Source organism: Protomyctophum parallelum, assembly GCF_964188405.1.
Source record: "Protomyctophum parallelum genome assembly, chromosome: 15".
Taxonomy (NCBI): domain Eukaryota; kingdom Metazoa; phylum Chordata; class Actinopteri; order Myctophiformes; family Myctophidae; genus Protomyctophum; species Protomyctophum parallelum.
In genome coordinates this window covers 38,230,724-38,258,273 of record NC_139710.1, presented here as the reverse complement: position 1 = coordinate 38,258,273, position 27,550 = coordinate 38,230,724, and the positions used below count along the sequence as shown (strand labels likewise).

At 44.0% G+C, this 27,550-nt stretch overlaps 1 protein-coding gene across 1 annotated transcript; it reads left to right on the top strand.

Moving 5' to 3' along the window:
* Nucleotides 1-357: 357 nt before the first annotated feature.
* Nucleotides 358-27,550, top strand: stxbp1b (syntaxin binding protein 1b; the record flags this gene model as incomplete). Its single annotated transcript, XM_083783791.1, has 20 exons — nt 358-394; nt 5,624-5,673; nt 6,130-6,211; nt 10,481-10,557; nt 12,081-12,159; nt 12,249-12,352; nt 15,181-15,329; nt 16,282-16,366; nt 17,455-17,585; nt 18,023-18,130; nt 19,206-19,266; nt 20,185-20,250; nt 20,559-20,639; nt 21,391-21,529; nt 22,687-22,796; nt 23,830-23,934; nt 24,381-24,469; nt 24,827-24,984; nt 26,212-26,348; nt 27,415-27,550. The coding sequence occupies 19 exons, from the start codon at nt 358-360 to the stop codon at nt 26,328-26,330; spliced, it is 1,830 nt and encodes a 609-aa protein (XP_083639917.1). The 3' UTR covers nt 26,331-26,348; nt 27,415-27,550.

Below are 27,550 nucleotides of genomic sequence, written 5' to 3'. Positions count from 1 at the left end.
AGTTTGTGATCATATTTGTAGGGTATTTATTTTATTACTATAGTGAATAAAACTCATATAAAAAGCCCCTTTTCTTTCACTGACAGTCACAGACAGACAGTCTCGCCCGCCTAGTGGCGAAAAATAAAACTTCTGGGAACTCAGATTACAGACAGTAGGCGGTGTAGGCCTACAGTATAGTGAGTGACACTGACAGTGCACGGAATATGTAGCGGAGCCGTGGGATTATTGCACGCGCACTTCGGTCCCTCCCAACCGACATGCGTGCGTGTAACGGTGCACGGTGGCCTCCCCCAGAGCAGCAGAGCCAGGTCAGAGAGGCGGAGACGAGACGCGTCCACTACAGGAGTCTACATCATGGCACCACTTGGACTAAAATCCATTGTTTCAGAAAGTAAGGATAATCGATACATATATATATATATATATATATATATGTTTTTTTTTTTTTTTTTTTCTTCATATGATTATGCAAAGTAGATTTTCGTATGCAATCGTTATAAGCAATGGTGCGAGAAAAGTGCACTTCCAAACCATATTTGTTTAAAATATTATTAGGCCTATAATTTGAATGTTTAAACACGTTATTTTGGATAGTTCATATAGTCTGGGTTATCTTTAAAATATTATGAAGAACTACAAAATATCATTATTGTCACAACCTCACCATTTTTGCACGGTGAGATCAGATCCCCATGGTGTAAATAGACGCGCGCAACAAGGTTGATTGCTGGTTGATTTTCCAAAACAGAAAAAAAATTGTGAAACGTTTTCTGATTTGATGCTGTTTAATTTTGCGTAACATTCCCCATTTGATTATATAGTTTATTTGAACTCTGTTTGGCGTGTCTTAAAATTGAAGCTCGTGCATCATGGCGGTCTGGTTTTGCGCAAATCCACACGCGCGCTAATCTCAGTCCCTGCAGGATTAAATTCTTCATTGACATCCTTCTAGAAGAGAAGAGTAGATAGTATATAGGGTAGGCCTACTGTGGGCGAATATTGTGTCCATATGAAATGATGTAGAGCCCGAGTCCTATACTTGGGTGCTATGGTTTCCGAGGAAGTTCACTTAGTTCAGATGTGCGCAAGTGTGTGTGTGTGTGTGTGTGTGTGTGTGTGTGTGTGTGCGTGCGTGCGTGCGTGCGTGCGTGAGAGAGAGAGAGAGAGAGAGAGAGAGAGTTTCCCCTGACTCATCATGACGTTGAAACTCAATAGCCGCACATACTGTCTCATCATTTGATCCTCATGCTGAACTATCAGTAGGTATTGATGAGCTGATGAAATAACATATTCAGTCTTTTCCGTTGGTATTACCACAGCCGGGGCAGAGATTGTATGGATACCGCTGGACCAATCAGCATCAGCATCATGCACATCTACATCCCCTGTTCAAATTGGCCTCAATTGGCCTCAACTCACACAGATTCCATTACATTTGAGTATGGTTGCCTTCCAACGTTTACATGAGGGGCCTATTATGTGCAAGGTGGCACAGTCGGTGTAGTGCTGTCGCTGTTGCCTCACAGCTAGAAGGTCCTGGGTTCGATTCCCGCTGGGGACGCTGTGGGCGCTGGGGCGTGTTCCCTCCTCCGCGTCATCAGTGCCCATACCCGAGGCGGGGGTTGGCAAAAGGGCCTTTCTGTGTGGACCTTGCATTCTCCCCGTGTCCCCTAGGGTAGGTACCCTCACAAAAAACATGCAGTAATCCTGGTCTCTAAAACTGCCTCCCCCTGGCCAGCCGGGTCACCTGATGGAGGGGAAAGGAACTGGTTGGAATAACGTGTTCCTTCCACGCGCTACGTCCAGCCGGGGAAATTCCCCCATGTCATGTGAAAAGAAGCAGCTTGGATTCCTCATGCATAGAAGGAAGCATGAGGTCAGACCGCTGCACCCCCCACCCCACCCCCCAGGTTGGCAGAGGAAAAAAAAAAATAATAAATGAAAACACAAATTTGGGGTCCGATCTACCCAAATTTGAATAATCACATGTGAACTGCCTTTAATTCTGAGCCAAATTACCACCCATAGAGTGCACCATAAATGCTACAAATGTCACAGTGGCAGAAGCAGGATTTAAGTAAGATACAAGTGATGCACCGAATATTCGGCCGAAAATGGCAAAAAATGCATTTTCGGCCTATTCGGTTTCGGCCCGAATAAGCAGAAAAAATATCACCGAATAGTCAAAACACGGGGTTACCTACATAACCTAATGTTTTGTTGTGATGACGTGATCAAAATGCGGCTACAAGCACATAGTGATTATTATTTAAGTTAAGTTTGCTATAATTATGTCTTTTGCCAGGTATCTTTAAGGTACTGCCATGACAATGATAGGCCTACACAAACACATTCGGCTATTCGATATTCGGTTTTCGGCCAAGGATTTCCCTTTCGGTGCATCCCTAATACAAATGGTCTTGTGAGTCATGTCATCAACCAGAGTCTTGATATTCCATTTTTGCCTCAGAAACACTATCGTGACGCATTGGGATTGGGGAGTGAAAATTACCTATAGCAGCAGTAACTGACACGTACATTTGTGAGAATGCGTTGCAAGTCTTGCAATATAACAAATGCTAAATTCCATCAACCCCAAATTGGAATTACACTATAGGGGCCTCTCTAACCCCCAAAAGTGCTTTCTCTTCCGCTCATAGCCTTGCTGAGCCACGAGGCCCATAGGGCAGGAGCCTATATCTCCTGGCACTGGGTCCCATTTTCTTGAGTCTTTGACCCAGCCAGGGCTCAAACCCCAACCTTCCAGTCTCAGGGCGGACACTCTAAGCACAAGGCCACTGAGCTCATAGGGGGGCACCACAAATGCAGCTTTCTTGTTTTCAGGCGGTATAGCAACCTACGGCTGTCTTACACAGCCCTGGCTAGGCAACCCTAATCTTTATTGATTAGGAAATTCAGTTCGGTTATGTTTGGTTCCAGAGGCAAGCGTCTTAACCACACGTTTGTTGACCCCAGACGCTTGTTTACATCTAGAAGCAGCCAGCTAGACAGACTTCCTACAGAAGCAGCCTATCCTGAAAGCTGCTTGACCGGTACAGTCTCTCTCGCAGGGCACCAGGGCCACTTCCACATAATCCTTTGTTGTAATTGGATAGTCATGATCATCCATTCACTGTATATGGATAGTCATGATCATCCATTCACTGGATATATGCAGTATTGTTTGGCATTATTATAACTACGCAGTAAAATCTTCACTGTTCGTTTAACTTTTGATACCAGTAAGTTACGCGCGTGTGTGTGTGTGTGCGTGTGCGTGCGTGCGTGTGTGTGTGTGTGTAGTGGTCAGGGGGTGCACACACATCCAAACGATTTCAGCTGGTGCTCGAGCAAAAAGAGATAAGCAAAAGAGAAGTGTATGTAGGCCTATACTCATGATTTGAATATAATACTATGGGTGTTTACAGTATATTTAACTTTGCATCATGTGTGCATCCAAGAGTGCACAGTATATGTCATGTGTTGTGCGTATATCTGGGTGTTTGAGTCTGTCTGTATGGTTGCCTGTGATGCTATGCTACATCCATGACACAGAAAGAGCACAGAAGTAGTGGTAAGGATGGGCGGGGTAAGAGGATTGGGAAGAGATTATGGTCAGTGATTGCTATGGGGCTTCTCACTATAGCACAGTCAGGGGCCATCTTTTTTCTGTATATATACAGTATATTCACAGGTAATTAAGTTCCAGGACCTTCTTCCACTGTCACATTGATATTGCAGTGGAATAAACTGCAATGAATTCATGTTAAAATGTGGGCAAGACACACACACGCGCACACACACACATACACGCACGCGCACACACACACACACACACACACACACACACACACACACACACACACACACACACACACACACACACACACACACACACACACACACACACACACACACACACACACACACGCACGCACACGCTTGTCTGTGTCATCTCTTTGTGTCTTTATCACCCGCTCAGTTTATAGCTGTTGTACAACCGTATCATTCACAGAAACCCTGTTTTGAAGCACCACCATTCCGAAAAATACATTTCAGAATGGCGGGTTTTCGGAATGGTGGGGTTTCGGAATGGAGGCCTGTCCCCCGGTCCGACCGCCCGTCCGTCTCACTGACCCACTGTAACTCGCTTATCAGATTTCTTTCTCTCCCATCCAGCGGTGGAAGAGGTACTTACAATCTTTACCTATACATAAAAGTATCAATAACGCAATTTAGAGATGGGACTACACTGTTACAAGACAAGTCCGGTATTCCACATTTACCTCAGTATCAGAATGCAAAAATGTCCTACTTTTCAGTTCACTCCCTCCCTCACTGAAGAGGGGATGGATTTGTGTGGTAAGAGCATAGGGTCAAGTGTGCCAAGCCGATGGCGTTCTTATCTAGACAGAATTATTAGTGGATGTATGCCATATACTGTAAGAGGTCACGCTATATAGCTCATGGAGTGTGTAGTTCAGGCCAAGAATGGTATTTTAGTTGTTTATTTTGGCCAGAAATACACAATAAACAGATATTGCCATGCTTCTAATAGAAATGACCCGAAAACTATTAGTGATAAAACATTTATGTCAACACGCATGCAGGCTCACATGCTCACGCACGCATGCGCATGACCGCACGAGCACGCACACACATAAACACACACACACACACACACACACACACACACACACACACACACACACACACACACACACACACACACACACACACACACACACACACACACACACACACACACACACACACACACACACACACGCACACGTACACCCATGCTTCTGACCCGACATACAGTATAAAGTTGTGTGTTTATTTGATGTTCTATAAAGTGATTATGGCAACAAAACAATGAAACAAAGTTCACTGTTTTTTATCAATGGCCCGGTTCCGGCGAGCCGCCCCGCGTCCAAAACGGTAGAGAAATGACAGTTACCATGTGGGGGTCCCCAGGGTCCCCAGCCACACACATAGCTCTGTAAGGGAGTGGTTGCACCACTCAAAAATGGAAGCTGAACGAGACAACATAGAGGAGGTCCAGGCATTATCTAGAATAGATTCTGTCTGTACAACCTCTGTGCTCTCTCGTCTCGTCCGCCCTACAGCATTTCTTTTCAACCCTTGCAGACCCAAAACTAAATAATATGTGCACATCTCCATGCTGTATTGACATTGATAACAGGCAAACATTGCTCAAAACAAAAATTCTTCTACATTCTCTAATTGTGTAGACTTCTTGAAAATTGACTTAATGCAGAAGTTTAACAATAATTTAACTCTGGAGAGCGTAAAATGAAACCAAATTGACCCGTCCGTAAGGGTCCATTTGGTTTCATTTGAAAGATCTATAAGGGTCCATTTGGTTACCAACTCTACATCATTTAGCTGGGGACCACCTGGAACCCCTCACTGGTGGTCCCCGGACCACTGGTTGAGAACCACATAGCCTAGATTCTTCTAGAATACAGAGGACCCTTTGTCTCTGGAGACTAGGTCCAGATTACAGTAATAATAATCTATTAATCGCAGCGACTATCACTGGGCATGTTTTACTGATATTTTCACCAAACTGTGCTTTCTTTTCTCTTTGCAGAGATAATGAACAATGTTGTAAAGAAGGCAAGAGAGAAAGGACAATGGAAGGTACGGTATTGATCTTTAAGTGTGTGTGTGTGTGTGTGTGTGTGTGTGTGTGTGTGTGTGTGTGTGTGTGTGTGTGTGTGTACATACGTGCGTGTGTGTGTGTGTGTGTGTGTGTGTGTGTGTGTGTGTGTGTGTGTGTGTGTGTGTGTGTGCTTGTGGGGCCATGTGTGTGCAAATAATGTATAGGTTGCTCCTTGAAACCTTCCTGTTTTTTGAGCGGAGCCAAACCGCTCCAATGAGTGGCCGAGTGTGTATGTCCGTCTGTCTGTCTGCTTAGAGTACGACCCATTGACCCCTGCAGCTGATTGGGGTCACATTCGGTTCACACACTGTTGAGCAGCCTATAAATAAAAGGGCCTTTCACACTGAGCAGTACAACTATAACCGCAGCCAGCCAGCCAGCCAGCGGTGTTGTTGCACCGCTCAGTTCACACAGGTGTGATTTTCTTTCTACAGGTTCTGGTAGTGGACAAACTGGCCATGAGGATGATCTCCTCCTGCTGTAAGATGACAGACATCATGTCTGAGGGCATCACCAGTAAGTCCCCACCTACCAACCACTTACATCATCTTATGTAAACACATTTAGACCTACAGTACTGTGCCTACTGTGCCAAATATGTTGTTCCAGGGACCCCCCCAGAAGCAAAGATTTGAGTTAAAAACGTTCGCTGTGAAAGAATATATTCAAAGATTTGTGCCACATTTTCACGACTTTTCGAAAATATATATAGCTATTTTTCAATAGCTAAAGTATAACATAATGCTTAAAACACCAAAAGGGGGTTCACCCAGAATGGGTTAAGCTTGTACATTACCAGTAAGACGCCCTGAGGGCAAGAAGTGACCTCGCCCCTAAAGGGCACAGTTAAGAAGCAGGAGTTCAACTATTAATCTGGCGTCAGATGCAGAGTTGCTGGCCGGCTCCATATATGCAGATCTATAGGTGATAACCCAGTCTTCTCCAATGACACGCGCCATATATGGAGCGTGTCTTGAGTGTAAAAGGATTTGATGAGGTCAGATCAACATATGGAACGTCGGAACAGCTCCATATACTGTATGGAGATCTAAGGGTTTGATGAGATCAGATCAACATATGCAGTGGATTATGTACTGGCCATATATGGAGCGTGTCTTGAGTGTACGTGGTTTGATGAGGTCAGATCAACATTATGGAATGAATTCTGGATTTGGCCATATTTATATGGAGCGTGTCACGAGGCGTGACGGACGTGATTTGGAGGTTTTCATACTAAACTGCGACCTGCAGTCTCAACAATTACAATACATTACAAAAAGCTATGTTGAACGTCACGTCACACCCTAATCAATGTCAGAAGTACACATTTTTGTGTCAACTGCATGTTTATTCTACTGAACAATACCGGTACTACTAGTACTCATTGTGATGTCACCTGAATATAAGCTATTAATCTTAGTACCCGTGTCAGTGAGTCGTTCATTATACATCAAGGTCAATTTCACTGTCTGACCGAGCAGTTTTACAAAGACAAATGCCTGTGCCATTCATTGTAAATAGGTGCTGAACCTGGATAACAATTCCAGAAAAAAGATAGCCTTAGATCTTGCCTGATTCTACTGTATATGAAGGTTGTGTGTGCAGCACAGCATTGATTCTACTGTATATGAAGGTTGTGTGTGCAGCACAGCATTGATTCTACTGTATATGAAGGTTGTGTGTGCAGCACAGCATTGATTCTACTGTATATGAAGGTTGTGTGTGCAGCACAGCATTGATTCTACTGTATATGAAGCTCCATCTCGAAAGTGATGGAAAAAATAGTCTATGAACAGGTTGAAAAGTATCTTGCCACTAATAAATTGCTGTACGAGTTCCAATCTGGTTTCAGAACATCCCACTCCACTGACACATGCCTCCTCTATTTGAGCGACCACATCAAACACGAGGTGGACGCTGGAAAATACTGCGGCATGGTCATGCTGGACCTCCAAAAGGCTTTTGACACCGTGAACCACTCCATACTGGTTAACAAGCTTAAAGCTATTGGTTTTGATAGCACATCAGTGAGCTGGATGCAATCCTACCTGGAGGGGAGAGAACAGATGGTGGAGGTGAACGGAACACTGTCCCCTCCCCTCCCAGTGAGCTGTGGCGTCCCACAAGGAAGCATACTAGGGCCTTTACTGTTCCTAATATATGTTAACGACATGACTTCAGCTTGTGACTGCAACTTGTTCCTGTTCGCAGATGACTCAGCACTGCTGGTCTCGGACAGGAACAAACTGCAGGTTGAAAAGACCCTCAGCTCTGAACTCGGTAGAATCTGCACCTGGCTCGCTGATAACAAACTATCCTTACACCTGGGAAAAACTGAATCCATCCTCTTCGGATCAAATAGTAATCTCAGCAAGGCAGATGGCTTCTTGGTTAGAGTGGGTGACAATATTATCACACGAAAAGATCAAATTACCTACCTAGGTTCCATCCTGGAGGCCAATCTTTCCGGTGATAAGATGGCCACCAACGTAATCAAAAAAGTCAATCAAAGAACAAGATTCCTTTACAGGATCTCCTCACTGGTCAGCAAAAACACCTTGAAGACCTTAACAGGAGCCCTCGTACAAGGTTTCTTTGACTATGCATCCACCTCTTGGTACCACAGCACCTCAAAGGCCCTTAAAACAAGGCTCCAGACCTCCCAAAACAAACTGGTCAGGCTCCTACTTGGCCTCACCCCCCGAACCCACCTCACCCCTGCCCACTTTGACAGGCTGGGATGGCTTAGGGTCGATGACAGAGTACAGCATCTTGCAATGGGTCTGGTCCACAAGATTCGATACACCACCAAGATACCCATGTACCTGTCTAAATACTTCCTTAGTGTAAACGAAGTCCACACCCACAACACCAGAGGGAGTACAACAAACCATGTACAACCCAGATTCGGCACAAACAAGGGACTAAATTCTTTTCGCTCCTATGCCACCAAAATGTGGAACGCCCTACCAACAGTCATTAAGACATGTGAATCCCTTGACTCCTTCAAAACCGCTCTCAAAGGGCACCTACGGATGGCTGCAATTCGAAACTGGCCTCTGTAAAATCTGAATCCCCCCCCACCCCATTTTCCCTCACTGTATATTGTATCTTTTCCCTTTTTTGCTTCCCATATGATGAATTTAGCTACATAGAAATGTCTATTTGTATGTCTCTAAATGTTTGTATGTCTTTAAATGTTTTGATGAATTGAACAATGTGGACCCTGTTGTAAACAAGTGTAATGCTTAATTGGGTCGTCCACTCACAGTTGACAGTCTTTGTATTGAGTTTGTGCTTAAAATGTACTGTAAATTCTACAAACTGTTAATAAATATTTCAATCAATCAATCAATCAGTGTGTGCAGCACAGCATTGATTCTACTGTATATGAAGATTGTGTGTGCAGCACAGCATTGATTCTACTGTATATGAAGGTTGTGTGTGCAGCACAGCATTGATTCTACTGTATATGAAGGTTGTGTGTGCAGCACAGCATTGATTCTACTGTATATGAAGGTTGTGTGTGCAGCACAGCATTGATTCTACTGTGTATGAAGATTGTGTGTGCAGTTGCGGGAGCTGTGCAGGTGTAGGAGCAAAACCTTAATTGCAATGTCAGGACATCTTCCCCCACATTCCTTGTATATATAATTTCAAGTCTCTGCCACTGCAATATATATATGTAACGATATAGTAACTGCATCGAAAAATCGATTTTAATTTCAAGAATCGAAGTATATCGAAATGAAAACAGCAACATTGACTATATGTATCGTATCGTTTTGCAATGCAAATAATCGGTATCAAATCGTTTTGCTACGAAAATAATCAATTGTATCAATACTACATTTTTGTGTGTGGTATTTAGCAATTTTTAGAAGAAAAAAGAAAAAGAGGGGTTTAATTACTTAGTTTAAAATATCGTCAATGTATTTTAAATAGTTACTGTATCGATTTCAAATCATTGAATGTTATCGTATCGGATCGCCATAATGAACCAATGTCGTCCATGTATCTTATCGTCAACCATGTATCGTATCGCTGTTAAAAGGTTGTAAATAAATAGTCCGGCAGCCGACGACAGGCTTCTTTTGTTTAGAGTGGGACATTTGGTATATTGGACCCACAAGCCAGTTAAAACTATTTCCAGAGTATAGTGTTGTGGAGGCAGTTGTCTAATAAATAGGTCAAGAAGTGCACCATTTGACTGCAGTGTTGTTTTTGGCAGCAACTTTAGATTTTAGTTTTAGTCATAGTCTCTTGAATAGTTTTCATTTAGTTTCAGTCGCATTTTAGTCACCTGGAATGTCTTAGTGTTAGTCTAGTTTTAGTCGACTAAATATCCTAGGATTTTAGTCGACTACAGTTGATTTAGTCGACTACAATGTGTTTTGGCGGTTCTTGGTACAGTCGTAATGACTGTTTTTACACTTGCTGAAAACATAGCCGATCTACAAGCCCACAACGCGCTGCGACGCGTTGTGAGTTTGTAGATCGGCTATTTTCCACAGGCAACCAAGTGTAAAATGACTTATACTGGATCTCTTGTCCACTAGTCCCTTCCTAACATTTTAGTCTAGTTTTTATTTGTTGACGAAATTGTCAGTCTATTTAGTCTTATAGTTTTAGTCATCACAGCTTAGTTTTCATTTAGTTTCCATTTAGTTTTCGTCAGTGAAAAAAGGTATAGTCGACGAACAATTCTTAGTTTTAGTCGACGGAATCAACACCGTTTTGACTGATTGCATTGTGTTGTGCTTAATTGTCCCATGTGCTCTGCAGTTGTTGAAGACATCACTAAGAAACGAGAGCCTCTGCCCACCATGGAAGCCATCTACCTTATTACACCCACAGATACTGTATGTTAACCTTATTAAAGTTATTACTACCTTATTACACCCACAGATAGCGTATGTTAACCTTATTACTACCTTATTACACCCACAGATAGCGTATGTTAACCTTATTACTACCTTATTACACCCACAGATACTGTATGTTAACCTTATTACTACCTTATTACACCCACAGATAGCGTATGTTAACCTTATTACTACCTTATTACACCCACAGATAGCGTATGTTAACCTTATTACTACCTTATTACACCCACAGATAGCGTATGTTAACCTTATTACTACCTTATTACACCCACAGATAGCGTATGTTAACCCCTTTAAACCTTATGTTTCTGTATCAGTGGTGCTCAATATTTCATGTCAAGGACCCCAAAAATTATATGTAATATGCCTCCCTCCGCCTCCTGTCAGGTGATAAGAAGCAGCCTGCTCGCTCCTCATGCATTGAAGGTAGCATGAGCTCAGTTCAGCTCAGTTCAGGGCTCTCCCCAGGTTGGCAGAGGGAGAGTAGCGCCCAGGATTACAACTTGGGCAATTGGCACCGGGTGAAGAATGGGTTACAAAAGTAGAACATGGTTATACTATATCCTCTCTGAGTAACTTAACTCTAAGGATTTTACTGTGCACCTTGCTGTGACATAAAGTGTGACCAGATCCAAACTGTTCATTTGAGGGACAAAAGTATTGCTTATGTGGGACAGCTGCTATTAAATGAGTTGCTATTAAAAACCCATGATGTCATATTCGACCATTTGACCTGGTCATGGGTGGTATTGCCGACTTGTTACTGTAGCCTAGGAGGGATATTTCTCATGCTATTTTAACAGGCTTAAAAACACAGGAAAAGATGACGAATGAGAGAGAGTTTTACAACAGAAAGCCAACTATTAGGGTATTAACTATTTAGGGCATCTGAAGATGTCCTGCCAGTCACAATGTGGGACAAGGGTCTTAATTTGTGGCACGCCTGAAAAGTCTTGGCAATGAGGGACTGTCCCACGCAAAGGGGGACATCTGGTCACCCTATAAATCCTATTCCACGCTATAATCAGACTCATGCCCCAGCGCTAAAGACCGATTTATACAGATGTACGAGCTCACAACGAACGCATCGCATCAGAGTGACACTGTCATACGACGGAGTATAATTAGGGCAATGGCGAGTTGTGCAAGTAGCCTGACGTCCCAGACAAAATAATATGTCTAAAACACAAAATGTCCCAGTTTTCTAAATATAGGCTAGTATACCACCAAATTGTCCCAGTTTGGACCACAGTTAAAATAATACCACTTATTTTCAGTGATTACATAGAGGTTTATCATGTTTCTGTTCTGTTGAAACGTGCGGTCATTATTAAGTGTTCAAGTAAAAATAAAAATGAACCAAAAATGGTCAAAAGTAGCGTCATTTCTAGTTCTATTTTGGCATCGTTTTTGGGCCTTAAAAAATATGTTCACCCTAATTAATTTTTTAGTTTAGTTTTAGTAAGTTTGACCATGCATTGTCCTGTGATCTGTTCCAGTCTGTCGAGGCTCTAATAGAGGACTTCAGAGACCCAAAGAATCCCATGTACAGAGGCTCACACGTCTTCTGTACCGACAGTAAGTAACCCTTTTCAGAATTCAGACAGAATAATTCCATCCTCAGTCCCGTCTCTCATAGTTTGTCGGTATATTGCTCTTCTTCACAGCAATCCCAGACCAGCTGTTCGGTCTGTTGACCAAATCCCGCGCCTCTAAAACCATGAAGGCCTTGACTGAGATCCACGTCGCCTTTCTGCCCTACGAGTCACAGGTGAGTGTGTGTGCTCGTGTGCGCGCGTGCATGTGTAGAGTAGACATGTTCAAGAGATCTTTGTCACTCACCACCCACTTGCTTGCATCTCCCACACTTCTCTTCACTCAGATACAGTACATAGTACTGATACAGTACCAATCCGACTACCCAATATTCCGACCATAGAGCGCCATACTAACACTATGCCCAAAACCTAACTTTAACCCTAACCGCACGTGGAAACCACGGCTGAGTCTTCAACGGCCACTATACGGTCTATACTATAGAGGGTATGCATGCATGAAGTGAATGGCAGAGTGAGTGACAAAGTGAATTGAATGTTGTTTAAAGTCATTGAATGCAATCAAATAGGACTTTTCTGTTTCGATGTATGGATTGTCACGGCCAGAAAGTAGGTTTTATTTGGCCACTCAGTAGGCATTGATTGATTGATTGAAGAATTTATTAACAGTTTTGGAAGAATTACAGTACAGTTCAAGCACAACTCAGTAGAAGACTGTTAACTGTGGACGACACCATAAAGCATTACACTTGTTTACAATAGGGTCCACCATGTTCAATTCATCATATATTCATCATAAATTCATCATATATTCCCGCATAACTTCCAGGTATGATGATGATGTCACACGCATACCCTCTATTCGCATGTTTTGCCAGAGAAGCTTAAAATGGGAAAGCGAAAAAACACATCGGAACACTTTAGCCACATTGGTTGATCTAGAGAGACTAGATAATTATGTTTAATGTTTAATCCTAAAATGAATGAAAATAAAATCATGGCACAGCATCTTTAAAGAATCTGTATGGTCATATACAGGTACACACATGTGTTGGTAAATAATGGTGCATTTATATAGTCCGCCATCTTTGTCTGTCACTAGAGTTTCCTGATTCAGGTAAATAGTTTTGCCTTTGAATAATTGAAAGGCAACAGACTAGATAAGAGTGACATACATCAGGCAGCTGACAGGCTTCTTTTGTTTTAAGTGGGAAATTTGATATAGTCTTTTTTATTGGCCTAAAATATTGTCTACTTTATACATACATTCATTTATTCATTAATCCAATGAATCCAATGCTGACCGGCTGTCAGTATTGAGCAATGACAAATGTGATGAGGTACGTCAGCACAAAATGTGATGAGGTTAGCACATTTTGGGCACATTTGGGCAAGTGGCTGTTTTATCCCAAAGAGTGTATTTTGTGCAAAACTAATGCTTAGATGGATTCAGAATCATGAAAAGCCCCTAGTTTGACATGCCACACGCTACATAAAGCAAAAGAAAAGTTTGACATTTTTGCCTGCCATAGGATGTTAATGGTACCGTAGGGTCACAAGACAGAAGAAACCCCTATAAAAAAATGCTCAATACTGACACCCGGTCAGCAAGTGAATGTATGTATATAGACAATAGATAGATAATAGTTTAGGCCAATAATAAAGGCTATAGGCCTATACCAAATTTCCCACCAGTCCACCTCGGCTGCCGGACTATTTCTCACATTGACAACAATGGAATGGAATGCCGTATGCATGTGTCTGAATAGGAAAAGCGTATTTATGTTTGCGATGGGGACATCCCTATCTGTCACCGAGCAGGACTGAGAGACAGTGGGAGGCGGAGGTCTGCTGACTGTGATTTCTCTCCCTGATGGAATGATCGGCTTTAGTTTCCAATCCTCAACTGTTGTCCTCTAGATTTAATCCCGAGGGGGGGAGGGGGAGAGATGCACCCACCCCTCCCTCTAATCCTGTATACGCCATTGGCTGATTGAAGCGATGCCAGTGTCGTAGCCAATGGGAGATGAATGTGTTGTAACGGGAAGCAATGAGATTGTTATTGTTGTCATGTGATGGAGACAATAACAGATGGGCCCATTTCCGTGTGTGTGTGTGTGTGTGTGTGTGCATGCAATATTTGTATGATTGTGTACTGTGTGTATTTGGACTGTGTGTGTGTGTGTGTGTGTGTGTGTGCGTTATAAAATGCTCATCAAGGATGACTATTTATCTTTTGCATTTGCTCATTGTAGCATTTGGAGATTCTGACGAATGTAAAGTGCGTTATAAATAAAATCCATTATTATTAATATTCTACTATAAATGCGTGTGTGCATGCGTACGTTTGTGTACGGTTGTAATGCACGTAACTCGAGAACCGTTTGACCCACCGACTTCACATTCGACACGCGTTCATATACTGTACATACACAGATCTCCATGTGGGACACCGGCTGACAGTTAAAACGGGTGCTATGACAACGTATATCATTAGGTTCCCAAGTTGCATCGTTCCCAAGTAGGCCGGTGGCCGACTGCTATGGGCACGTACAGGTATAGTCCTACTATCTGCGTGTGTGCGGTACGTGTGTTGAGTCGGTCGGACCCACGGTTCTCCAGAACCACCACAATGACCTACATCATTTTGGAATGCATACGTATATATTAGGCATACCAACAGTCCTACAGTCATGAGTCCGACAACACCATCGCTCACGACATGCGCTGCCGGTTCCAAATCACCCGTGGTCGGTTACAAATCACCCGTGGTCTGTTACAAATCACCCGTGGCTCCCAGCAATCCGTTGCCGGTTACAAATCACCCGGGCCATAGCTTCCGCGTGCGGTTAGGGTTTGGGGTATAGGGTGTCGGTCGGACTCATGACTGTTGGTATGTCTAACCTAACACACACCCCATAATTTTTGCCTTTGCATACGTGATACGCCTGTAAGGTCGTCGAGGCAGGTGCAAGTGCTACGGCAAGTGCTGCGAAACGTGCACTACCGGTGCCTCTCTTGACCGCCTCGCCTTCCCTTCCAGGTGTTCTCCCTGGACAGAGTGGATGCCTTCCAGGACTTCTACAGCCCTTTCAAGGCCGACGTGAAGAACAACATGTTGGAGCGCTGCGCCGAGCAGATCGCCACTTTATGTGCCAGCCTGAAGGAGTACCCCGGAGTCCGATACAGAGCGTAAGAGACAGTATAGATCACTATTCCCTTCGCACTGTTGAGAGCAGTCAGTCGCTCATTGTGAAAACACGACCCCTTTGTAGTAGCGCACTACCACAGCAGAACTACACTACCCACAGCCCCTCTGTAGTAGCTCACTACCACAGCAGAACTACACTACCCACAGCCCCTCTGTAGTAGCTCACTACCCCAGCAGAACTACACTACCCACAACCCCTCTGTAGTAGCTCACTACCACAGCAGAACTACACTACCCACAACCCCTCTGTAGTAGCGCACTACCACAGCAGAACTACACTACCCACACAACCCCTCTGTAGTAGCGCACTACGACAGCAAGAACTACACTACCCACAACCCCTCTGTAGTAGCGCACTACCACAGCAGAACTACACTACCCACAACCCCTCTGTAGTAGCGCACTACCACAGCAGAACTACACTGTCAAATTCCCAGTGTTCATTCAACTCCGAGTGTACAAACAAACACATTGATAGTCAATTAATATACAACATGCATTTTAACAGTTTTTTTAATATTTAATAATATCATATTGTTTATGTCCCTCAAACGTATTTCTAATGATTTGAGCTTAAATCCCCACTTTTATATAACCAGTGCATGTCATTTCTGTCTGGCTTCTAAAGCAGTTTTAGCTGCAGACAGTACCACAATCTCCTGGTGTGCTGTTGACAAATTATTTTCTCTGCCGCACCCTCATCCCAGCTACTCCCCTCCCACATATTTGACCCCATCCCCCTCCCCCATGACATCACTAGTAGCCCCAAATCAGCCTGTCGTGAGACCACTGTACATTAAAACCCAAATATGATGAGAAGGCCTGATTGTTCAAAATTGTGTATTTGTGGGGATAGGAGACACGTATGCCGTAGGGGAGCCAAAACATGGTGTGTAGGACCTTTAACTTAATGTTGTGTTTTTTGTGGCTCAGGGAGTACAAAGACTGCAGCGTGATGGCCCAGATGCTCCAAGAGAAACTGGATGGCTACAAGGCTGATGACCCAACCCTGGGAGAGGTATAACGATCTATTATCACCTGTGGTGGAAAGTAAAAGTACTTTTACTTAAGTACTGTGCTTAATTACAATTTTGAGGTATTTGTACTTTACTTGAGTATTTCCAATTTCCATTACTTTTACTCCACTACATCTCAGAGCCAGAATTTGTACTTTTACTCAACTACAGTTATTTGAAAACTTTAGTTACTAGTTACTTTGGAGATTTTAATTTTGATTAGGAAACATACATTAACCACCTCAACCCTATACATTTTGACCATTTGAAAATAGCCGATCTACAAGCTCACAATACGTCGCAACGCAACATATTGTGAGCTTGTAGATCTGCTATTTTCAAAGGATTTTGTACACAGTTTGCAAGCAGGAGCCCCGCCCCCAAGGGCCCATGTGTGGCACCCAGGAGCCCCGCCCCCAAGGGCCCATGTGTGGCACCCAGGAGCCCCAAGGGCCCATGTGTGGCACCCAGGAGCCCCAAGGGCCCATGTGTGGCACCTAGGAGCCCCAATGGCCCATGTGTGGCACCCAGGAGCCCCAAGGGCCCATGTGTGCCACCCAGGAGCCCCAAGGGCCCATGTGTGCCACCCAGGAGCCCCAAGGGCCCATGTGTGGCACCCAGGAGCCCCAAGGGCCCATGTGTGGCACCCAGGAGCCCCAAGGGCCCATGTGTGGCACCCAGGAGCCCCAAGGGCCCATGTGTGGCACCCAGGAGCCCCAATGGCCCATGTGTGGCACCCAGGAGCCCCAAGGGCCCATGTGTGGCACCTAGGAGCCCCAAGGGCCCATGTGTGGCACCCAGGAGCCCCAAGGGCCCATGTGTGGCACCCAGGAGCCCCAAGGGCCCATGTGTGGCACCCAGGAGCCCCAAGGGCCCATGTGTGGCACCCAGGAGCCCCAAGGGCCCATGTGTGCCACAACTTGGCACACAGACTGTTGAAAATGTTTGGTAAAAAATATATATATATTATCATTGATATATCGAGGTATATACGGTCAATAATATTGCTTTGATTTTGCCCATATTACACAACACTGCCAAACGGTACATGAAGTTAAAGGGTCCATGGTGTGTGTTTGTTTGTGCTCAGGGTCCGGACAAATCTCGAACCCAGCTGCTGATCCTGGACCGTGGCTTTGACCCGGTGTCTCCTCTCCTGCACGAACTCACCCTGCAGGCCATGGGCTACGACCTGCTGGGAATAGAGAACGACGTCTACTCGTAAACCGTCCCGTTCATGTTCACTACATGTTTTCCTCATTATCTCATTTATTTTCTATTCCAGTGGTTCACAAAGTGGGGTCCGGGGACCCCCAGGGGTCTCTGAGGGAGTTCCAGAGGGTCCCCAGCTAAATGATAACCAAATGGACCATTACGGGTCTGTAACTCAGAGAGTCTACAAATGGAACCAAATGGACCCCAACGGTTCCATTTGGTTCCATTCGTACACTTTCATAGTTAAATTAACTTCGATTTTACAATATAAATTGGGGTAGCGCCCAGGATTACATTAGATAATTGACACTGGGTGAAGAAATGGGTTTAAGAGCCATGATGCATTGCACACCCAGAATTTCAGATGAACATTCAGTTTACACTCCCTCCGTTCTCTCCACATCTGCCCCCCCCTGGCTGAACGGTGTACTGCGTGGTGTCAGGTTCGAGACCAGCGGGATGGGCGAGGTGAGGACCAAGGAGGTTCTGCTGGACGAGGACGATGACCTCTGGATGAGTCTGAGACACAAGCACATCGCCGAGGTGTCCGCGTGAGTGCACGCACGCACACACACACACACACACACACACACACACACACACACACACACACACACATACAGATTATTGGCCATATATGGAGCGTGTCATGAGGCGTGACTGACGGACTGACTGACGACAACAAACACATCACTGAGGTGTCCGCGTGAGTGCACAACGCACGCACACACACACGCACACGCACACACACACACACACACACACACACACACACACACACACACACACACACACACACAACTGAGGTGTCCGCGTGAGGGGCTTCCACAGCATGTGTGCGTGGCACGTACACATACACATACCAAAGCGCTGGGAGAGATACACAGACGATGCAAGGCCACACACACACACACACCGCCAACTGTCAGACAAACACAAAACATGCAAAACAGATGTGCACGTACGCACGCACACATGTGCACGTACGCACACACGCAGTCACACAGAGAGAGAGAGAGAGAGAGAGAGAGAGACACAGAGCAAGCGAGAGATGAATCAGTATTCCAGTCATCTTTCTCTCGTAAACCACTTTTCTCTCACCTTGACCACTGTGTATTCTCCACCCTTGGGTTTACAACAACATTTTTCTCTGTTCTTTGTAGTTTGTTTTTCTGTCTGTCTGTGTGCGCCTGTTTCTCAGTTCAGCTCAGTTAAAACCAAACCATTCCACGTAAATTCAGCAGGCGTCATTTAATAACAGTGAAATTCAACAGGCTTTATTTTCAATCACGCTCACAGAAAGATGTTAGCAAAGCATCAAGATAACATAACTACGCTTCTCTACATATCTGCCTGTTTTACCTCTCTCTCTCTCTCTCTTTCTCTCTCTCTCGGCTCAGTTGGTTGCATGAGTCATGGGAATAGCAAGAGATGACCTTGAAGGGCCGCTAATTGCATCTTCATCTCAAAACAGCTCATGTTACCAGGGACCAATGTCTTCGTAGTAGCATTGTTAAACTATCTCTCTCTCTCTCTCTCTCTCTCTCTCTCTCTCTCTCTCTCTCTCTCTCTCTCTGTCTGTCTGTCTGTCTGTCCATCTGTCGTTCTTACTTTCACCTGACGCAGAGCTGTGACGCGCTCTCTGAAAGAGTTCACCACCAGTAAAAAGATGAACACTGGAGAGAAGGTAGAGGACACTCGTCTCTGTTTCTACTTTTTTTGTTTTATAATCTTTAAAGATGGAATGCCACAATTGGAGTCGTTTTTATGTGCAATGATGTCTTCCCTCTGTATTTAGGGTTTCTTCCTGGAGGCTGACAGTCAAACGTGACAATGAAAAAAACAGTAATATAGTGACATCACATTATCAGCCCCTAACCCCTCCCCCTTTATCAAACAACTACAGTTGTGGGTGCGGCTTAAGTTCAGGTGGATCACCTAACCTGACTCTGCCAGATGGGGGCGGTATTGGGTAACCATGTTCCCCAACACAGCAACCATCTGGGATCTCTCAGGGAGTTGAGCTAACACCGAACCGCTCCGTGGTTCGAACCAATCAGCGTGAGCTAAGGGCGGGATATGTGCGAAAATCGATGTGAAGCTATATAGACACGTCAATATGATTGGTTGTGTTTGCACGCCCACACGGTGATAGACAGACGGTCCCATCCAATCATCTACCAAGTATCTTGAAAAAAATGAACAGCCCCATCATCGAATTTGCTTCCGAGATCCCAGATCCCAATAAGCTGTGAAACAAATTTGTGTAGCAAGCTTCTTGGATCTGGCAGCGTCAGGTTACCCATCACCAGCCACCAGGCAAACCAGGCATACTTGATGAACTGGTGGGCGTGCCCACATAACCATATTTTAACAAATACTTCCTCCTTATATAACAATAAGACCTAATGATCATGTTTTAGGGTGGAAAAAAATCATGGCACTCCATCTTTAAAAGAAAATGGATATCTCATACTCATACATGTACGTGTTTTAGGAATATTAAACTACGAATACGGATAGTCTCCCCAAATGGATATGTATCAGTTGGATTTATTAACCAAAATATGTGTTCAACATTATTTTATATGTATTCTTCTTTTAGACAACAATGAAGGAACTGTCAGCGATGCTCAAGAAGATGCCACAATATCAAAAGGACCTCAGTAAGGTAAAGTAGAGAAGTGATCAGTGTAAAGTGTAAAATCAGTCATTACGACGGCATCAAGGCCCGCCAAAATACATTTTAGTCGACTAAATCAACTGTAGATTTAGTCGACTAAAATCGTATGACATTTAGTCGACTAAAACTAGACTAAAATGTGACAAAAAAACTAAATGAAAACTATTCAAGAGACTATATGACTAAAACTATAAAATCTAAATTTGCTGCCAAAAACAACACTGGGCTGAAGCCCCCCTTTGATGTCTGTGTGCGCGCGTCCCTGGAAACAGTGTCTCTCCTCTGTTTGGTTCCAGTATTCAACGCACCTCCACCTGGCAGAGGACTGCATGAACCGATACCAGGGATCTGTGGACAAGCTGTGTCGCGTAGAGCAGGTGAGTGGGGGGGGGGGGAGAACCCATATGAGTGGTTCTCAAGCGTTTTCATGTCAAGGACCCCCAAAAATTACATGTATTTGGCCGCTGACCCCCATCTGAAAATATGTTGTTCCAGGGACACCCCCCCCGCCCCAGAAGCACATATTTGAGTTCGCTCTGAAAGAATATATATTCAAAGATTTGCGCCACATTTTCACGATTTTTCTAAAATAGCAGACCTAGAAGCTCATAGTCCGCCACAAGGAAATGTTCCCATTCAAAAATCCCACTGACAAAATTAATCTTAACATAAAGAACTGTGTTTCAAAAATATAATATGAGTCTTAAGCATCCTTAAAGGTGTCCCTGCATTGTAGGCCTATATATTTAATTAAATTTGCTACAGTCAATCTTTCAGATTTCTTATTTTCAGATGTCATGTTATGCTTGGTAACCCTCTGCCTGGATTTCTTTTGTTAAATTAAGTGAACAAAAAAAAAAGTCAAGGAGATTTTTAACCCATTTTGGGCGGGAACCCCTTTTGGTGTTTTAAACATTATGTTATAATTTAGCTATTGAAAAATAGCAGATCTACAAGCTCAACAACAGCTCATTTTTCTAAAATAGCAGACATACCATGCTATTTTAGAAAAATCGTGAAAATATTTATTTCAGAAAACTGGAGGTTAAACGGTAAAACGTAGTTGGGGCATGGAACCCCTATAGCTATGAGACATTTCATCTCTTGTTTGTACTGTAATTCCTGTAGGACTTGGCAATGGGCACTGACGCAGAGGGAGAGAAGATTAAGGACCCCATGAGAGTCATCGTCCCCATTCTCCTGGACGCCAACGTTTCTGTGTTTGACAAGCTGCGCATCATTCTCCTCTATATCTATCTGAAGAACGGTGAGATGGCCACTATAATGTCCTGACTCCTCATCACACCACACAGAGGCACAGTGCACAGTTGCACTCAACTATTTCACATTTTGTCACGTACGATAAAAGAACGACACTGTAAAATAACTAAGTACACGAACAAGTGGTTTGAGCTGTTAAAGATCACATTATGTGTATATAGGGAGGAAGGAATTTCATGGATCCAGCTTACAACTGGTTCACGGTAGGCAGTGGCACTGTTATGGTTACATTTAGGCATGAGTTTGATAGGTAAGGGTAGGCAGGTTAGTATAGCTATAAGTTATAGGGCGGGAGTGACTCAGGAGTAGAGTGGCCCTTAGAGCAGCCGGATGGGAACTGCAAGGTTCCCAGTTCGATCCCTGTGGGCTCCCCCCAGAGTTAGTGTCAAAGTGTCCTTGAGCGGCCCAGGCCGTAGCGTAACGGTCTGGGCACCGGACTGGTAATCCAGTCGCAGTGTGCCGCGGGTTCGACTCCCGGACCCGACACGGCCTTTACTGCATGTCATCCCCCCATCTCTCTCCCGTTTCCTGTCAGCCTACTGTCTGTCCCTTCAAAAATCAATAAAAGGCGTAAGCCGGAAAAAAAAAAAAAGCAAGACTCTGAACCCCCTAATTGCTCCTGATGTGCAGGTTGGAGCCTTGCATGGTTTCCTCCGCCATCGATGAGTGAATGTGCGTGTGAATGGGTGAATGTAATGCACAATCTATGTAAAGCGCTTTGGATAAAAGTGCTATATACTGTAAATGCATCATTTACAGTGTATACAGTAGGTATGGGTATAGTGTAAAGTTTACTGTAAAAGGGTAGAGTGAGGATTACGGTGATCTAGCATTTCCTTTCCTATTACCGTACACTGGCTGAATATCCACTGCCCTTTAATAATATAAAATCATTTAGATTCCGATTGTGTAACTGTTGTAACTGACACCATCTTTCACTGGTATATTCTGTGGTAAAAAAAGACCACTAAAATTAACTAGTGTGTGCAGTGGCAGACTAGACTTGTTTTTTTTTGCAATGCAACTACATTTCCATTCTCATCTCTCATCCTGCGTCTGTGATGTGTACTGCATGCATGGTGTGCGCATGCTGTCTGTCTGTCTGTCTGTCTGTGCATTTGTGTGTGCGTGCGTGCATGCCAGGTGTGTCTGAGGAGAACCTTTGCAAGCTTCTCCAGCATGCCAGCATCCCACCAGAGGACAGTGACATCATCTCCAACATGGCCCACATGGGCGTGCCCATTATCACCGAGGTGAGCTTCATTATAGCTAGGCATCTATACATGATAGCAGCACCAGAGTAATGTAGTAAGAGAGTGGCGACACTAGCGTTGACTCCCATTATTGTAACAATGGAATGCGGAAGTCACTCATTCTATCTCAATGGGATAGTTCCAGCCATATACAGTAGTTCCAATGTTTGGAATTATAGCCCTTTGCGGCGAGATCAAAGCGTGTTGCCACTCTCCTACTCTACACTCTGAGCAGCACTATAGCACGATTAACCTACTAACCACACCTACATTATGTCACTTGTGACAGTGGGCGGCCACTTGAGGAAGTTGTATTGCCCCAGTTTCACCTACACATCTCCCTCATCATCATCATCATCATCATCATACGCGGAGGTTATGCAGGAACGCCTACTGAGTGGCAAAAAACTATACTTTCTGCCCTGGACAGCCCATACATCCAAACAGGAAAGTCTTATCTGATTGCATTTAAAGGATGTTAAACTCACTTTGCCACTCGATTTGCCACTCAAATTGCCACTTTGCGCATACCCTCGATTCACTAAGGACGCGTACACACGTCCTAGCGCATTTTCATTGATATCAAACGAGAGAAAAATATTCAGATTATTAAAAAAAAAAAAAAATCGTTGGCCTCCAAGGCCACCATAGTCCTTGCTCTTCGCACATCCGCGGTTCCTTTCACTTCCCTGTTTACCGCTGCAGAAAGAATCCCTAGTATCTCCTAATCTATATAGCTCTCCGTGGTTTTGACCAGATGGATATACTACTAAGATCTTCATTTCTGAACTGCCTCTCGTTCAAAATAAGAACGCGAGGGATTATTCAGCGATTTTTATCGTAACGAGAGCACGGTAAGCAAGGAAAAATATGTCTCTGTTTTTTTTCCGGAACGGAAGGGGGGGGGGCTTTACAGAGTAAAAGCCGCCATATCTTCCCGGGACCCCGAGCTTCTATTTTTTAACACAGCCCTGTCCTCCTGTCCTCGCAGGGCGCTCCTCTTTAACACAGCCCTGTCCTCCTGTCCTCGCAGGGCGCTCCTCCTAAGAAGCCCAAGAAGGCGGACCGCAAGGAGAGGGTGAGCGAGCAGACCTACCAGCTCTCCCGATGGACTCCGCTCATCAAAGACATCATGGAGGCACGTCTAATCCCTGAATGATTGACATTGACAAGCTTGAGTTTTCTGAAAAACTAAAACCGTTTGCTTTAAAAATGTATATTATATGTTCAAAGGTTTGCACAGATTTGCACGATTTTCCAAAAAATAGCAGATAGCTCATAGCGTGCATGGACGCGTGATTACGTTTGTGTATTACTTTTGACAAATGCGAGAACACATGATCCACTCATGACGCATCGCATCACAATGCTATTTTAGCTACTTTACAAACTTTCCACATATTACATTGATTGGAAATGGTTCACTGACAGTAACAAATCCTCCCATTCAATAATACTTTATACTGTATTAGGGTCTTTCATATACATAGGATATGGCACAATACATAGGATATATACTGTAAGAGGAAGTCTGTAGTCTTCTGCTACAGTAAACTGCCATCATTAACTCAATTCTTCCTACAGGATGCCATTGAGGACAAACTTGACAAAATCCAGTACCCATATATTTCCCAGCGACAAGCATCCTCCAAATCCAGTGCAGCCCCATCAAGGTATGAAATCAGAATACACGTGCGTGCGCGCACGCACGCACGCACGCACGCACGCACGCACGCACGCACGCACGCACGCACGCACGCACGCACGCACGCACGCACGCACGCACGCACGCACGCACGCACGCACACGCACACGCACACTCACACACACACACACACACACACACACACACACACACACACACTTCCCCCCCCCCCTGGTGTGTGTGTCTTCTCACGGGAAACTCTCCCTCTTGATCTCTATTCAATTTAAATTCAAAGGAGCTTTATTGGCATGAGAAAACATAATGTTTACATTGCCAAAGCAAAAGTTGAACAATCTCTCTCTCTCTCTCTCTCCCCCCCTTCCAGTAGTGCTCGTTATGGTAACTGGCACAAGAACAAGGGCCCCCAGGAGCTGAAAACGGGCCCCAGGGTCATCGTGTTCATCATTGGAGGCATGACGTTCAGCGAGATGCGCTGCGTCTATGAAGTTACTCAAGCCAACGGAAAATGGGAAGCCATTATCGGTGAGGATTTATTTTGTGTCAACAGTCTTTCCACTCTAAATGCAACGTAATCATTGCAGATACAGTAAAGTGCAAACAGCTTACGGGAGTGACAATATTCTCGGATGAAAGAAATAATACGTGCAACTGCGTAAATCCCCCTTTTGTGATTTGAATAATGCCCAAAGTATTGAAGAAAGAACAGAGTACAGATCTTTGGAAATCTTATAGTCACGTTCCCCTACTGCTGATACTGCAGTTTGGGAGTGTTACCTTTCTCTCTTAACCGCATTGAGCTGATGTGTTGTTGTGCCTCGGATTCTATATCAGAATACAGAGTGGCAGGACTCAGGGACAGTGGCAGGATGCAAAAGAAACAGTACCTCATAAGCACAATTCAATACCAGTTAAAATGTCATAATCGCACATTGACTTTTGGGGGGAAATTATAATATCACCCGGAGTGGAGAGAGTGCAGGCATTCACTGACAAACACAATTAATAGGGGTGTAACGATATATCGAAAAGTATATAGAAATTAAAACAGCAACATTGATTATGTATCGTATCGTTTTGCAATGCAAATAATTGGTATCGAATCGTTTTGCTATGCCAATAATCGATTGTATCAATACTACATTTTTGTGCATGGTATTTAGCAATTTTTAGAAGATAAAAGAAAAAAGAGGGGATTAATTACTTAGTTTAAAATAATGTCAATGTATTTTAAATAGTTACTGTATCGATTTCAAATCATTGAATCGTATCTTATTGTATCGCCATAATGAACCAATATTGTCCATGTATCGTATCGTCAGCCATGTATCGTGATACGTATCGTATCGCTGTTAAAATGCCGCCCTAACAATTAATATTTGAAATTATTTTATTCATTATTTCATCATTTGATTCATTATTTCATCATTTGATATTTATAAAATATTTGTAAAACTGAGATATTGAACACGACATGAAGAATGACACGCGTGTCATTAACAGCCAGGTGAAACAAGCGTTATCCGTTGTGCATCTTGTCTGTTCTGCGGCGTTACAGACTCTGGGTTGAGACCATAGAGTTATAATATATACGTAGAGAATGGACGAGGAGAGAGACGCCCCGTCATCATAGCCAACAGCAGCGATCATAAGCCAGGTTTCACCTGGCAAAAAAATATAGAGCAAACTACTCAAGCAGAACTGTGTCTGGGATGCAGCGAGAAGTTGAGAATACAGGCTTTGTTTTTGTAGGTGCCACCCACATACTCACACCCACCAAGTACCTAAAGGAGCTCCAGCACAAAGACTTCATGGACCCCAGCGCTCCACCCGAGGAGGGCTCCGAGGAGCGGGAGCCACCTGCAATATGAGAACACTGAAGTCCTGAAGTAAATACACAAGTCATTGTGATGTATAACTTCCCTTTATGTCCCATGGCAAACCCTTATCCACCATCCTGAAGTGAATATGTCCCATGGCAAACCCTTATCCACCATCCTGAAGTGAATATGTCCCATGGCAAACCCTTATCCACCATCCTGAAGTAAAATATGTCCCATGGCAAACCCTTATCCACCATCCTGAAGTAAAATATGTCCCATGGCAAACCCTTATCCACCATCCTGAAGAACAATATGTCCCATGGCAAACCCTTATCCACCATCCTGAAGAACAATATGTCCCATGCAAAGTCAAACCCCTATCCACCATCATGAAGTGAATATGTCCCATGCAAAGTCAAACCCCTATCCACCATCATGAAGTGAATATGTCCCATGTAAAGTCAAACCCCTATCCACCATCCTGAAGTGAATATGTCCCATGCAAAGTCAAACCCCTATCCACCATCCTGAAGTGAATATGTCCCATGTAAAGTCAAACCCCTATCCACCATCCTGAAGTGAATATGTCCCATGTAAAGTCAAACCCCTATCCACCATCCTGAAGTGAATATGTCCCATGTAAAGTCAAACCCCTATCCACCATCATGAAGTGAATATGTCCCATGTAAAGTCAAACCCCTATCCACCATCCTGAAGTGAATATGTCCCATGCAAAGTCAAACCCCTATCCACCATCCTGAAGTGAATATGTCCCATGTAAAGTCAAACCCCTATCCACCATCATGAAGTGAATATGTCCCATGCAAAGTCAAACCCCTATCAACCATCCTGAAGTGAATATGTCCCATGCAAAGTCAAACCCCTATCCACCATCCTGAAGTGAATATGTCCCATGTAAAGTCAAACCCCTATCCACCATCCTGAAGTGAATATGTCCCATGTAAAGTCAAACCCCTATCCACCATCCTCGGCCTGATCCCAAATATATTGTACTCAGGGTTTGTAATGAGCTCACTAGTACTGCAGAGGTCACTACCTACAGTACCAGGGAGGAAATTATTCCATTGTAGTTATAACTTATAACTTATCTTCTCTTTTTTTTGTTTTGAAGGATCAACTGAAATCTTCACCCCGTCAGGCCTTCTAAAAGCCCTCAAAGACTTGGACAAACTCGACTATGACAGGACAACCTAGTGTAGCTATACAGGGACGTGCACACATAGACCCCTTTTAACCATCTGTAAAAC